This window comes from Pomacea canaliculata, linkage group LG4, assembly GCF_003073045.1.
Source record: "Pomacea canaliculata isolate SZHN2017 linkage group LG4, ASM307304v1, whole genome shotgun sequence".
Classification (NCBI taxonomy): Eukaryota; Metazoa; Mollusca; class Gastropoda; order Architaenioglossa; family Ampullariidae; genus Pomacea; species Pomacea canaliculata.
Window position 1 is genome coordinate 94,148 of NC_037593.1, and position 16,377 is coordinate 110,524.

The following is a 16,377-nucleotide window of genomic DNA, read 5'->3' on the forward strand; positions in this document are numbered from 1 at the left end:
GATAGACAGAAGTAGGACAGAAATACATGATAGACAGGAGTAGTTCATGATAGCGACAGCAATACTTCATAACAAAGTAGTTATGATAGGAAGAAATATTCATGATACTTCATGATAGGACGAAATAGTTCATGATTGGACAGAAGTAGTCATCATGATAGGACAGAATAGTTCATGATAAAGGACAGTAGGACAGAAAATACTTCAATGCATGGAACAGAGAGTAAATAGACATAATAGTTTCATGATAGGACGAATTCATGATAGGACAGAAGTAGTTTCAATGATAGAAGGTATTCATAGGAAGGACATGATAGGAATAGTTCATATAGGAAATTCATGAAATAGCTATGATAAAGGACAGAAGTACTTATGTATGACAGTGGACAGAAATACAAGTAGTTCATGATAGGACAGAAATAGTCATGATAGGACAGAAATACTCATGATAGACAGAAAATTAAGTTCAACAGAAATAGTCATGACATAAATATTCAGGAAAATACAGGACAGATATTCATGATAGGAAGATTGATAAGGAAAAACCAGCAAGACACTAATTCAGTTCTGGAAAGGACAGAAGACAGAACAGATGTTCATATTATCGGACCAGAGTTGTGAAACAGTGAACCATTCAAAACATGATAGACAGAAATACTTCATGATGGAGAAGACAGTAGTTCATGATAGGACAGAAGTAGTCTGAGATGGACACAGAATCAATTCACAATGATTGGACAGATTAGTTCATAGATCTCATACTTCTGATTAAATATTCATGATCTCAATGATAGGAAAATCACTATAATGAAACGAAGTCATCACAAAAATCGTTTCATGATAGTACAGAGTAGCAATTCATGAAATAAAATCCATAGATAGAAAAACAGATCACAAATACTTCAGATCAGACAGAGTTCATGATAGGACAGTCATGGATAGGACAGAGTATATACAGATAGGACAGAAGTAGTTCATGATAGGACAGAAATAGTTCATGATAGGACAGAAGTAGTTCATGATAGGACAGAAATACTTCATGATAGGACAGAAGTAGTTCATGATAGGACAGAAATACTTCATGATAGGACAGAAATAGTTCATGATAGGACAGAAAGTAAAAGACAGAAATACTTCATGATGGCGACAGAAGTAGTTCTATGATAGGAAGAAAATTCTTTAATTATAGACAGTAATACTTTCATTCTTAGACATAAATACTTCATTAATAGACAAAAATTCTTCATTAGTATACAGAAATACTTCACGATAGAACAGAAGTAGCTCATGATAGGACAGAAATACTTCATGATAGGACAGAAATAGTTCATGATAGGACAGAAGTAGTTCATGATAGGACAGAAGTAGTTCATGATAGACAGAAAATTAGGAACAGAAATTCATAGGACAGAAATAATTTCATGGAAGAAGTAGTTCATAAGGACACGATAGACTAGCGACAGAAGTTAGTTCAATAGGACAGAAAATACTATCCTTAGGACAAGAAATAGTCTCATGATTAGCGACAGAAGTTAGTTTCATGCTAGGACACAAAATTCTTTATTAGTAACATTAAAATACTCATTCATGACATACAATCACTTCATAATAGACAAAAAATTCTTCATTAGTATACAGAAATACTTTCACGATAGACAAGAAAGTAGTCATGATAGGAAGAAATACGCATGATAGGACAGAAAGTAGTCATGATTGGACAGAAGTAAGTAGTTCATTTGATAGGGACAGAAGCTATTCATGATAGGACAGAAATAATTCATGATAGACAGATCAGTAGTTCATGATAGCCGACAGAAATAGGTTTCCATGATTGGAAATAGTTCATTGATAGGATTAGAAGTCCGTTCATTGACAGAAATAATTCAGAAGTAGAAGTAGTTCATGATAGGACAGAAATAGTTCATGATTGGACAGAAGTAGTTCATGATAGGACAGAAGTTCATGATTGGACAGAAGTAGTTCATGATAGGACAGAAATAGTTCATGATTGGACAGAAGTAGTTCATGATAGGACAGAAGTAGTTCATGATAGGGCAGAAATACTTCATTATTAGCCATAAATACTTCATTATTAGACAGAAACACTCATGACGGGACAGAAACACAAGGTAGCAGTCCATCAGAAATTTATTTTTCAATGTTGTCACAGCTCTTGGCAAGGGCAAGTTCATCAGATCGTTGTTGTAATGTGGGCTGGTGTTGTTGTGTGTTGAGCTGGTGTTGTTGTATGTTGAGCTGGTGTTGTATTGCTGAGCTGGTGTTGTTGTGTGTTGAGCTGGTGTTGTATTACTGAGCTGGTGTTGTTGTGTGTGTTGTGTGTTGAGCTGGTGTTGTTGTGTGTTGAGCTGGTGTTGTATTGCTGAGCTGGTGTTGTTGTGTGTTGTTGTGTGCTGAGCTGGTGTTGTTTTACTGAGCTGTGTTGTTGTTGTGTGCTGAGCTGGTGTTGTTTTACTGAGCTGGTGTTGTTGTGTGCTGAGCTGGTGTTGTATTACTGAGCTGTGTTTGTTGTGTGTTCAGTGGTGTTGTTGTGTGCTGAGCTGGTGTTGTGTGTTGAGCTGGTGTTGATGTGTGTTCAGCTGGTGTTGTTGTGTGTTGAGCTGGTGTTGATGTGTGTTCATCTGGTGTTGTTGTGTGTTTGAGCTGGATGTGTGGTTAGCTGGTGTCTGTTGTGTGTTCACTGGTGTTGTTGTGAGTTTCAGTGGGTGTTGTGCTGTTGAGCTGCGTGTTAGTTGTGTGTTTCAGCTTGTGTTGTTATTACTGATCTGGTGTTGTTGTGTGTTCAGCTGGGGTGTTGTATACTGAGCTTGGTATTGTTGTGGTGTTCAGCTGGGTGTTGTATTACTGAGCTGTCGCTTGTGTGTGTTTCAGCTGTGTGTATTACTGAGCTGTGTTCGTTGTGTGTTGAGCTGCGATTGTATGTGTATTACTGAGCTGTCGTTGTTGTGTGTTCAGCTTGTGTTGTATTACTGATGCTGTGTTCGTTGTGTGTTGATGACTGTGTTTATTACTGATCTGGTGTTGTTGTGTGTTCAGCTGGTGTTGTATTACTGAGCTGGTATTGTTGTGTGTTCAGTTGGTGTTGTATTACTGAGCTAGTGTTGTTGTGTGTTCAGCTGGTGTTGTATTACTGAGCTGGTCTTGTTGTGTGTTCAGCTGGTGTTGTATTACTGAGCTGTCATTGTTGTGTGTTGAGCTGGTGTTGTATTACTGAGCTGTCATTGTTGTGTGTTCAGCTTGTGTTGTATTACTGAGCTGGTGTTGTTGTGTGTTGAGCTGGTGTTGTATTACTGATCTCCCGGTGTTGTGTGTTCAGCTGCGTGTTTGATTACTGAGGCTGGTATTGTTGTGTGATTCATCGTGTTGTATTACTGAGCTGTCATTGTTGTGTGTTCAGCTGGTGTTGTATTACTGAGCTGGTATTGTTGTGTGTTGAGCTGGTGTTGTATTACTGATCTGGTGTTGTTGTGTGTTCAGCTGGTGTGGCTCATTTCTAGCAGTCCACACTTAGTAAAGTGATTTTAATAATTTTGTGTTATTTTGTACGAGATCTTATAGGCCTAATGAGGGGAGATAGGTAACTGCTTCTTTCGGACTAGTAAACTGTAGGTCACATCCCCTAATTCCTGATTTTACTTCCTGTTCAGGTTCGATAACCTACCGTCTTCCTGCCATGCGCCCTCGATCTGATAGGCGGATGTAGCAGTCCCGAATGCAAAGCCTTGTGGGAAGGTGCCGAGTATGAGCTCGTGGTCCTGAGGACTGCTGCCCCGGGTGGATGCGGACCACGTGACCAGAAGAAGTGACAGACGGAGAAGACTGAGCATTTTCTCTGAAGACATGAGTGAGCACAATGAGCAGTCCAACAGCAACACTGTACTCATATTTGATGAGTCGCACTAGACAACACACTGTAGTAAGTCAGAAGCTTTTTCTTGAAGCAGCCAGTCGTAGACTCAGAAAGTCTCTAAATTCTAAATAATGTTTTTCAAATTAGTGTATCCGCCACAATTATAAGACGCTTCTAAGTTGTTTCTTATTCGTTTTATGCCTATTTCCATGCCTTGCTGAACATCCAGAGCTGCTCTATGTGTTGCCATGGATACATTTACTTTTGTGGCAGATATCCACATCCTACAAAAGACAGTAATCATTATCAACGGACCTAGACAAGTTTGTAAATACTTATATGATAATTGTTAAAGAATTACATTATCACAGAATGCACATAGCAGCAATCAGTAAGATGACACCAATACCTTGGCGCCAAACTGCCCAACACGTTTCTTTACAATTAGATTCTTACATGAATCACACACATTGAAAATCAAAATATTTTGGTAAAAAAAATATCTATGAATGATTATATATATATAAATTATTTTTAAGATGAGTGTGTGGTAAATGTAACGTGGCGCTAGTCAGAGCAATCATCGACATGCTTTAGTGTGAGATAGAAACAGCAGACGTTAAATGTCAACTGCTAACATCTACAATCCGAAGGAGAAATACTTTTCATAAAATATGAAAACAAACTTAAGCTGAGAAGTAGTTGACAACTCTTTGGGTCGTCACAGTGTCCTGTCAACGGTGCAGTTGGACAGCTGGACAGCTGTAGCTTCTCCTTCAGCTGCTCTGTGGAACGCGCCTCGGTGACTGCGGCTCAGAACTGAGTTCCCTCGCGTGTCCAACCAACTGTTACTTCCACAAGAACACAATATACATATGTGTATATACCGACATCTACAGCCTGTGTACAAACGAACTCCCTACAGAAAATGAGGACAGATCTTTGATCAGTACAGCTTGGGTACAAGACACTTGAGTACAACCCTGTGTAACAGCCTTCATGATTCAAAACATAACAGCAAACGCTGGCAGATGTTAGAGATAAGATAAGGTAGATGGGTGCACTGGCGAGTAACAACCTTGGCCACATAAACTATAACAGCACACTTTAGAGATTAGGTTCACAAACCTGGAGGGGTGGCAATGGTCCTGGGTTTATACATGGGTTAGAAATGACCCCAAGAAACCAAATATTAGCTTTGGGTTAGTCTAGAACTAGAGGCATAGTTATTGTTAGTCTAGAGCTAGAGACAGAGTTAGCGTTAGTCTAGAACTGTAGAGATAGGGTTACTATAGAACTATAGCAGAGTTAGGGTTAGTCTAGAACTAGAGGCATAGTTATTGTTAGTCTAGAGCAGACCTGGGCAAACGCCGGCCCGCGGGCGGGATCCGGCCCGCCTCCTGTCTCTGACCGGCCCGCCCGCTGGCCCGCCCGCCAGTTTTTATACCATGTATACAGTATTGGGTAAAACTAAGTTAACTATATTAGTCCGGCCCTCTAGAACCATCCCAGTTTCTCGTGGCCCCTTGGGAAAATTAATTGCCCACCCCTGGTCTAGAGCTAGAGACAGAGTTAGCGTTAGTCTAGAACTGTAGAGATAGGGTTACTATAGAACTATAGTCAGAGTTAGGGCTAGTCCAGAACTAGATACAAAGTTATTGTTAGTCTAGAGCTAGAGGGAGTTAGGGTTAGTCCAGAACTAGAGTCTGTAAAACTCGGTGCTTGCTTGTGTGCGGACCATACTTAGTGTCCGACGGGGTCTTTGGTGTTCAGAGACAGTCTGTACTGCCCGATACACTAGGAAGGTCTGTCAGCATGACACCCACTCCTTATGACCTATGACCTGCGCTGATGACCAGCAACAAAGATTGTCAAGACGTGAACACATTACAAATAAACACGAAGAGCTCGTTATTTGTACAAACAGAAAAAACAAAGAAGTGACAGACTGCTGACAGTGATTATTAAGTTTTAGTTATTAATAATCGTGTTAATTAATTATATAATTATAATTGTATCATTAATAAATACACGTTCATGAAGGGACAGACTGTTGTCGCTGGTATTCAAAGTAGTTCATGGACTATCGGGAACACAAACATCCCTTTTAAAATAAAGAACAAGCTGTCACGTGGTCAGAGTATGTGTGTGTTGAGTGTGACGGGTAGAATAACGTTTATTTTGTGAGGGTACCCGGTACCCGGCACGGCAGTCGGCGAGTCGCGTGGTGGCCGCTGTCCGGGTAGCGCGTGCTGATGGTTGTGTCGGTGTTTGTGCTCGCGATCACAAACTTGCTCACGGATATTGATGTTTACATATTGAATTCAATCAGTAAACATTGGCGGACATGTCTGTGTGTTTCCTAATGACGTCACAGTTCTACAGCACAGTAAACGATGACGCAAACTATTTGTCAACTTCGAAATGACGTAACTCGGACGACGTGCACCATACCACGTGGTTCCCTAGGTGAGCGTGAAGGACAGTGTCAGCTGACTCCTGCGGTGCATGACATGACAGTGTCGTGTACATGACAGCCACCCGCTTGGCGGACAAAGACACCCACCCTTATTGCAACAGTTGGAACGAGTCGTAGTCACAATGGCGGCTACAGCAAGTCATGTGAAGACAGACAGACAGACAGACAGACAGACAGACAGACAGACAGACAGACAGACAACAGACAGACACTAATATACAGAAGTACTTAGTGAATATATATGACATAGTCATCTCAACACTCACTAGAAGAATGTTTGTGCTAAATGTCATTTATTTTGTGACATTCCTGGATGAGGATGAGATCCCCAGTTTCCATGTACAAAACCTGGACAGAAGGTTGTTGATGTTGACGATGATAGTCTCCACGTTGGTGGTTGTGACATAAGCAATGAACATAAAGCGATTACCACATTTTTACTTTAGAGAACAATACATACACTTGGCCTTCAAAGCCTGATAAGATAAAGTGAAAATAATCCCGACCAGCCTTGTAACCACCATGTGGACACATTACGATAGAGAGACCAGCCATGTAACCACCATGTGGACACATTACGGGTAGAGAGACCAGCCATGTAACCACCATGTGGACACATTACGGGTGGAGAGACCAGCCATGTAACCAACATGTGGGATCAATACGTGGTGGAGAGACCAGCCATGTTAACCAGTACCACCATGTTGGACACATTACGGTGGAGAGACCAAGCCAGCCATACGGTGGAGAGGTGGAACATTAACGGGATGAGAAGGACCATTGTAACCAACATGCTGAATCTGGGTGGAGAGACCAGCCATGTAACCACATGTGTGGACACATTACGGGTAGAGAGACCAGCCATGTAACCTCACCATGTGAGACACACTTACGGGTAGAGAGACACTACAGCCATGTACCCACCATGTGGACACATTTACGGGTTGGAGAGACCCAGCCATGTAACCAACCATGTGGAACATTACGGGTGGAGAGACCACGTGGACACATTACGGGTGGAGAGACCAGCATGTAACCACACATGTGGTAAACCACATGTGGCATTACGGGTAGAGAGACCCAGCCAATGTAACCACCATGTGGAACAATTACGAATAGAGAGACAGCCATGTAATTCGATGTTTGAGAGACTCACCCACTCCCTTCCCATTCCATCTCTTCTTATTAAAAAAATCCCCAATACCCCCACCAATTAAAAACTCCCAAACTGTCTACAGTTTACCGTGAACTCTAACCTGTCTGTACTTGTGGAAGGCCGCTGGCCATTGCATTGTTCTCTGTTGAGGACTGTCACGTGGTAAGAGGCCAGCACGCCCCAGTCCTACTTTGTGACCACAGTACTGTTATCCTTATCATGTCCCAGGCGGCGCCTCTGTGTCCTTAGCACAACTGATCACAACCCTGACCTGTCCTTTCTCTGGCACTGCACAACCAAACAACATTCACCCTGTGTAATGAGGCAGAAGTCACAGTTGTAACAAAGTGTCTCATGTACTGAGGTGAAATGCCAAACTTGTGTCCACACATTTACCTGTGTACTGAGGCAGAATGTAGTCTGTAATAAAAGGTCTAACCCTGAAACCATGCTAAGAACGAACGAATAACTGGCAAAGGTGAGGTAAATGCTACATCTGGGAGGTAGGTATGAAGCGATAGTAAGACTTGTTCCCTGTGTGAATGTGTGACTCAAGGAAAGGCTTTGGTTTTGGTAGTCACAGTGCAATACCCATAGCCTGCAGAGACTACTTAGGGTATCTTTACCACCCGCTTACAACTTCAGCTCCAGGAGTAAAACAAAACGCACTCCCGCGGGTCTGTGGATATTCCCATTTCTTAAACCTTTCGGAAAACAAGATCATATTTGTCCTCGGATGTGCTCGTGCTACCGTGGGTAAAAGACTTACAAACACAAGCTAAAGCAAAGCGACAGGTGATCACCACTCCCACCCTCCACTAGCAAGCCAGAAGTATTGTAAAGTTTTTCTTCTCTGTGTATAATAGCTGATGCTATCAAGTGTCGCCATTTTTACACGATGGCAACTTCAGTTCGGCAGAAATATTTAGTACTTATTGCTTGACCACCTCTAACCCTGACCATCTACCGTCCCTCTTCGATTTCGTTGTGCACCTTGAGGCTCGAGTCACCCGGTCATTCTGATAACACTGTTTTGTAAGTCAGGCGGGTTCGTCAACCTTTACTTGTGAGCGCCCCCCCTGACGAACACCGGTACTCCGCGACCCCCTTAGCCAGGTAGGTCGGTGGGAAGAGCGGGGGAGCCTTAGCTTAACCTCGAACGCCGCGTCGAGGAAATCAAACAACGGAAAGAACAAAGTTCGTATGCTGCAAGAAGTATAACTCGTTAATGAATAATTTTTACTAAAGCAAATTCTGCGGTGCTAATAAATATTATTTTTATTGGACACTCACTGGTTGATTTAATGAGCCCGAGGTTGAGAACCGCCGTGGTGGCGGATAGGGGCTGTCGCCTCCGGCATAGAGAAGCGACACTGTGTGCGATGTTCGTTACCCACTGCTACTTCGCAGCTCAGCCTCTGACGTCACACGATTTTCTGTATTGAGATCTAGTTCAGTGCTGTCCAATTGCTGAAAATACTTTGCTGACACATATACGAAGTTGAAAATGGGGGCAGAAGAACTTTCATTGCTTTCTCAGAAAGGAGAGGATTATTCACCGTTTTGATGCTTGATCTCGCTATCCAGAATGTTGGCACTGGTGTGTCTGTTTGGAAAGACCATTTTCAGGGCAATTGGTCACTCGAAAGGTCGATGAGCTGCTCTTCTTCTTATGGCGTGGACAAACCCGCTTGTGGCTAGGATCAGCCAGAAATGGATTTACGAATCCCTCGTATTTAGTCAATCAATTTCAGCGAAGTTAATGCTGAAACCTTTTCTTGCAGTCCGTTTAGATGGGCAATATTTACATTCTCAACGCTGATCAAGATTCAAGTTGTCAGCCTTGCACTTACACAAGCACGGAAACATATAAAATATTTTCTTGGAGTATCTTTTGCGTCCACAACGAAATTTGTCGGACGAAAGCATTCATCTTGTCAGTTGTTTGTAATATGGTGGTGTCTTTCTCCTTGCAGAGAAGTATTCACAACGTTCAGCTTCTCAAATATGTCCGATAAATATGCCATTAGCAGCAGTCATCCGGTTGTTCTTCAGCTCCCACCCCGCACTGTCTGGTCATGGCCTTCTGTCGCAGGGACTAGAGTACTAGGACTGAGCACGTGCGAGGACGAAAGGGTGTGAATGATGGACGCTTCCTGAATGCCTGCCTTTTAGATGTTAAAAAAAAAGAGAGAGGTGTGACTGGAGAGGGAGAGAGGAGTCAGCGATGAGAGATTGGGGGAGAGAGAGGGCAAAAGGCGAGAGGAGGGAGATTGCGAAGCTAATTGTTTAGAGGGGATTGTGTTTTGAGTTTTGGAAGTGAGAAGTCACTGCATGCCGAGACGGGTGTACTTGAATAGGGGAGAAGCGATTTGGAGTTTGATCGCCCTCACCACTCGGTTACACAATGTAAACTAATTTCACTAATACCAGTATAAGAAACTTTTAAAAAAAGAACCACCTTCGCGACCCCCTTGTAGGCACGTCGCGACCCCATGCGACCCCCACAGGTTGAGAACCGCTGCTGTAAGCCTATCTGCTTGGTCAGCCGGAAGATGAAGCTCTTTTTTAAACCAGGGTCAGCAGCAAACAATGCGCTCGCCCGTAGTGTGCTGAAGAGTTGTCTGCAGCTGACGGCTGGCGCAAGACGAGATAATACACCCGGACTGCCACCTGCCTCGTCAGACTGGGTGGAGCACCAGCCGCCAGTGGGGCTCTTCTTACTTCAGGGGACTGATAGACAGCAGGTAACATTGAACTGTCCTCTTTGCTGGTAGAGAGAAGCTTGTAGACAGCAGGTAACATGGAACTGTCCTCTTTGCTGGTAGAGAGAAGCTTGTAGACAGCAGGTAGCATGGAACTGTCCTCTTTGCTGGTAGAGAGAAGCTTGTAGACAGCAGGTAACATGGAACTGTCCTCTTTACTGGTAGAGAGAAGCTTGTAGACAGCAGGTAGCATGGAACTGTCCTCTTTACTGGTAGAGAGAAGCTTGTAGACAGCAGGTAGCATGGAACTGTCCTCTTTAGTACTAGAGAGAAGCTTGTAGACAGCAGGTCATTAGTCATGGAACTGTCCTACTTTAGGTACAGAGAGAAAGCTTGTAGACAGCAGGTAGCATGGACTGTCCTTCTTTAGAGTACTAGAGAGAAGCTTGTCAGTAGACAGCAGCCAAACCGTAACATGGAACTGTGCCTCATTTACTACTAGAGAGAAGCTTTTGTAAGACACGCTCCCGCAGGTAGCATGGAACTGTCATCTTTACTAACTAGAGGAGAAGCTTCAGATACCACAGCAATACTCTCAAATGCCTGCACTTCTCAATGCGGTGTCAATAGACGCACGCAGGCATATAATACCACCTAACAGTACACCACTCGCGACACACTGTCGCTCTCTTTACACTATAGAGAGCACGTGCGTGAGCTTGATCACCATATAGAAGCCGAAGCAGGTCACCAACATGTTTGAACGCGTTTCCTTCTCTTTAATAACTTTAGAGAGAAGGTGTAACAGCAGGCCTAAATGGAAGAGTCCTAGCTATATTTTAACGTGGTAGAGGAAGAAGCTGATAGAGCAATAGGATAACACCCACACACTATGGAAAAAACTGGTGCTCTGCTAGGTACTACGTCCGTACGAGAGCTGTGGCAGACGCGAGAGGAGTAACTATGGAACTGGTGCCGTGGTATGTCTCACTCACCGTTAGTACGGGGTACCTGCGATGGGGTGAGATACATGTTTGCTATCTCTAGCTACAGCAGGTAACATATATGAATGCTAACTGTGAGAGCGGCCGGGCTCCTCCTACTGGGAGGCTGGACTAGAGCCGACACAGACTCTCGCTCAGCCCACTGTGCACGCGTCGATCCGACCACAGCGAGGTCCATATATTGAACTCTCTATCTCGTTAGAACGCGCCAGCAGACCTAGTCCTTAACTATTTAGATGGCCAGCAGGCAACTCTGCATGGAACGGCTGTCCTCCTTTACTACAACACTAGATGCGAGAAGCTGGATGTAAGTACAGCAGTCCTAACCCATGGAACTGTCTGTTACTACTGCAGAGAAGCTTGTAGACAGCAGGTAACATGGAACTGTCCTCTTTACTGGTAGAGAGAAGCTTGTAGACAGCAGGTAACATGGAACTGTCCTCTTTACTGGTAGAGAGAAGCTTGTAGACAGCAGGTAACATGGAACTGTCCTCTTTAGTACTAGAGAGAAGCTTGTAGACAGCAGGTAACATTGAACTGTCCTCTTTAGTACTACTAGAGAGAAGCTTGTAGACAGCAGGTAACATTGAACTGTCCTCTTTAGTACTAGAGAGAAGCTTGTAGACAGCAGGTAACATGGAACTGTCCTCTTTAGTACTAGAGAGAAGCTTGTAGACAGCAGGTAACATTGACACTGTCTCCACTAGTGTAAGTACTAGAGAGAAGCTTGAGACAGCAGGTAATCATTGAAACTGTCCTCTTTAGTACTAGAGAGAAGCTTGTAGAACAGCAGGTACATGGAACTGTCCTCTTTATACTAGAGAGTAGCTTGGCTAGCAGCAGCGTAAATGGAACTGTCCGCCTCTTTACTAACTGAGAGAAGCAGTTGTAGACAGCAGGTAAACATTGACTGTCCTCTTTAGAACTAAGAGAGAAGCTTGTAGACAGCAGGTAACATGGAACTGTCCTCTTTACTACTAGAGAGAAGCTTGTAGACAGTAAGTTTTCTGAGACAGTAAATGTCACTTCCTAGTTCTGCTTCAGTGGTCAGCAAGCGGCTTGTAGCCATTAACTAACACAGTTGTCTCCTATGGTCAGCAATGTACTCTAATGTTTGGCTGGAAACTCTAATTGTTTGGCTGTGAAACTCTAATTGTTTGGCTGTGAAACTCTAATTGTTTGGCTGTGAAACATCGTAAAGTTTGGTGTGAAACTCCGGAAATCTCTATTCTTGAACATGTATTTTATGCTTCCTGAGCTCCCTGCCACGAGTGTGTAGACTTGACAGTGAATACGACCACAGCCCTTTGAAGATGTGTAGCGACAGACTCTTAATATTGAAACTTTACTACAAGCATGGCTTTGAGAGTCCCTGTGTGTGGTGGCACTGAGGTGTGTGCGTGTGTGTGCGTGTGTCGTAGTGTCCGTGCAGAAGCGCACTCTTTTATCGTCGTTTCTTATCGTAAGTCTCTCCGTCTGATAAGACAGAATGAACAAGCTCGCAGGGTAGTAAATTCCCTTTTACTGATTAACCAAAACTTTATTGTTTCATCTTTTGACAAAGAAATTGAGATATGTGCAATAAATCTGCAATTGAATGTCGAGCTCTAGCATACATGTGTTGTGCACTTCCTTCTCATTAATCGTGTTCAACAATTGTGATATCGCTCAGATTTGTTGCGAGGGTGGTTGCAGGATTTTTAATATTATTTTTATTTCGTGATAACACAGCAGTATAAAGAGCCTACCCAGGCTCACACAGAAATAATAAACAAAGCCTAAAACAAGGAAACAAACGCACATGCAAGCACACTGTCAGCTACCTGTGCAGGTGTACAAGTCCACAATAAGTCAAAGGAGGAAGAGGTGTACATTTGTCAACCTGACGTTGTTATCCTCTGAACTGGTGTTGCTTCTGGATCACGTGCTCAGAACCCCTTTGCTGCTTTTTCATCCCCTTTTCCCTCTTTTTTTTCTTAGCAGTAATTATTGAGTGCATGCTGGGACATGTGTCTCTGTGTGTACACGTACTCGCTATGTGAAGATGGCGCTGACAGCGGTCAAGACGTAGCACGTGCTCCAATGACGCCACGCGGCATGCCGGGGATCAGTGAACAAATTATTTATCCCAAACCTACAAATACATTGCAAGATAAAAGCGGACAATACGTCTGCACCTTTGGAAGAAATTAATCTCTTCTTACCTGACTTTGTAGAGAAAAACACTCGGCTAGGGGAAACATAGTCCTGCCAGAAACCTAAAATACTTTCTTATCTGCAAAAGTCAGTTTGGGCCTGTGACTGCTGCACGTGCGCCATGTCACAAAGTATAAACAAGTCACGTGAACTCTTTGACAGCTGGCTTGTCGCACCATGTTGTAGACAGATGTTGATGTTGTATGACACAGTTGTACGATGTCGCCATGTTGTGTGATGTTGGTGTATGATGTTGTACGATGTTGTGGACAGATGTTGATGTTGTATGACACAGTTGTAGCGATGTCGCCAGTTGGTGTGATGTTGGTTATGTATGTGCTGTCGCGATGTTTGTGGACAGATGTTGATGTTGTATGACACAGTTGTACGATGTCGCCATGTTGTGTGATGTTGGTGTATGATGTTGTACGATGTTGTGGACAGATGTTGATGTTGTATGACACAGTTGTACGATGTCGCCATGTTGTGTGATGTTGGTGTATGATGTTGTACGATGTTGTGGACAGATGTTGATGTTGTATGACACAGTTGTACGATGTCGCCATGTTGTGTTGTGTTTTTCATCACAATCTTCACTTTGTAGCATCGTAAGGTGTGAATCGGTTACAATGGCGACCTCCATAGCGCTGACACTCAGCGTGGATAAAACAGATTAATAGTTGAATGTCAATTGAAGTTATTTTACATTGTCAACACTGTCAACGCCTGTCGACACAGTCAACACCTGTCAACAACACCTTTCAACGCCTGTCAACGCCTGTCAACACTGTTAACAACACCTGTCAACACCTGTCTCGAGTGAGAGAGGCCATGTCCAGCTCCCTAGGTGTCAACAAAGTGGGATGCAAGCATTGTGCGCGGCTCAAGCGAATTACTGGCCGGACCCTGTATTAGCAGTGGTCAAGCATTGCTACCTCTTAGACACTAGCCTATGAGAAGTCGACCTTTGCTCCCAGTTTGAGCCAACCGTTGGGTGTTTGGAGGGAGGTCGAGAAAGGCACCCGGTGTACAGATCTCAGGTTACTTCCAGCTTTCACATCCATGACGGTTAGATGCCATGATAGTTGAGAAGAGGAAAGGAATGTTTCCTGGAAGCTTGTTCTGTGGTTCCTGCCATACCCCTGAGGTGGAACATAAACTGCATTCACAACTGGGAGGCAGACATTTGTAACAAGTGTCGACAGCGCCATCTAGCACAAAGTCCCTGTGGCATCTGCTCTCCCTACAAATACTCCAAGCTGCGGTTAAGGTGTGACAAGAGGTCAAGGGTTGCTGCTGCAATAAGCTTAGCCGCGCGTTCATGTAGCATCTGCCCGATGCCAGCAATGGCAAGTTTTTCTGCCCATTTCTGCAGTCCATATATGTTTTGTTTTTTGGTTTTTTTTTTGGTTTTTCTTGGCAGCAGGCAAGAATGTGGGTTGGAGTGCTCGCGGTGCTGGCTCTGTCGGCGGTGACAAAAGGTGCCAGGCCATATGAAGATGAGTTCTACTTCGACACTTTCCCTCCCAACTTTGTATGGGCAGCGGCAACAGCAGCTTACCAAGTGGAAGGAGGGTGGCGTGATGATGGTAAGTAAACAGTTAACATACAATAAAGTAAGCAATAAGCTGACATAATCTAACTTAAATTAGTTGAATTGAGACTTGTCATGGCAGCTGATGCTCTTCTTAATTATGCATAGTTAATTTAACAAGTCATTAGTCTTATATATGTAATCACTTCAGCAATTCATGAGCTTTGTATATACAGCATGTAATTACATGAGACCAATGTATAAGATACATACTTCAACAGGTCATTATCTTTTAGCATATAGTAGTTAGTTACTCCTCAACAACCACTATTATAGCAATATCAAACGTGCATTAATCGCACAAGGGAACTTCCATGAAGCGCTTCATGACTAGCAATATATACAGATACAAACATGTATATATGTTAAAAGAAAATAAGTTTCTCTTCACACCATATACCACATACACAAACACAAACACACACACACACACATACACACACTACACATATACACATATACAACCAGTAATATACACACATACTACACATCAACAACACACTACAGACCAACAACTCACATACACACCACAATTACACACCCATATAGCACACCACATAATACACCATACACACCCACCCATACACCGACCACTCACGCACCCCACACCCATACACACCCATATAACTACACACACAAATACCAAACCAAACCACTACACATCCAGACACCATCCAACACATACACACACCACATATACACATACACACACCACCACACAGACACAACCAGCAGCTCCCACCACCACACAGCCACATACCAGACGCAACAAATACTTACACATATACTTACACATACACATCCACTACCACACACTCACATATACATACAACAACACATCACACAGCACATATAGATACACATACATATAAAACAGAACAACCATATTTACTCTCTCACACACATATACCACATACACAATACACATACAGACACAGACAACACATACACACAGCCACTACAACACCACATATACCACATATATCTCACATACACATAGCACATACAACAAACACATCAACAGCAAATAACCCACATTTCTATAATCACAGGTGAGACGCATAACGCTAAGGCGCGTCAGCACCCACTGTGAAATTCTACATAGACCACACAGTGCATCCGCATGCGAAACTTACTTGATTACAACACATACATGGCGTGGAACACATCCGATGATCGACCGGAGACCGTTCGTCGCACATACACAACCTACATCTCACACACACACACATATCCACATCCACACCACAGACACAATACACATACAGACCACATCAACCACCACAACATACACACCCACACATACACACCCCGATATATATACACACACAATATGACCACACATACACACACACACATATACCGCACACACATA

At 43.3% G+C, this 16,377-nt stretch overlaps 2 protein-coding genes across 5 annotated transcripts in view; one reads left to right on the forward strand and one right to left on the reverse strand.

Annotated features, from left to right (window-relative positions):
• LOC112563022 (lactase-phlorizin hydrolase-like) overlaps positions 1 to 4,804 on the reverse strand; it is a 59,847-nt gene extending 55,043 nt beyond the window's left edge. Inside the window, 2 exon segments of the mRNA XM_025236709.1 lie at positions 3,680 to 3,850; positions 4,555 to 4,804. Of these exon segments, the coding sequence (XP_025092494.1) occupies positions 3,680 to 3,845 (166 nt within the window). The 5' untranslated portion in view covers positions 3,846 to 3,850; positions 4,555 to 4,804.
• Positions 4,805 to 7,975: 3,171 nt separating this feature from the next.
• Positions 7,976 to 16,377, forward strand: part of LOC112561449 (lactase-phlorizin hydrolase-like) — a 48,207-nt gene continuing 39,805 nt past the window's right edge. Inside the window, exons 1-3 of one of the 4 annotated variants that reach the window (XM_025233958.1) lie at positions 7,976 to 8,006; positions 10,081 to 10,250; positions 14,832 to 14,997. In XM_025233958.1, the coding sequence (XP_025089743.1) occupies positions 7,991 to 8,006; positions 10,081 to 10,250; positions 14,832 to 14,997 (352 nt within the window). In that variant the 5' untranslated portion in view covers positions 7,976 to 7,990. Of the gene's footprint in view, positions 8,007 to 10,036; positions 10,251 to 14,827; positions 14,998 to 16,377 lie in introns of those variants that run through there. The other 3 variants (XM_025233956.1, XM_025233957.1, XM_025233959.1) reach the window with 3 other exon arrangements.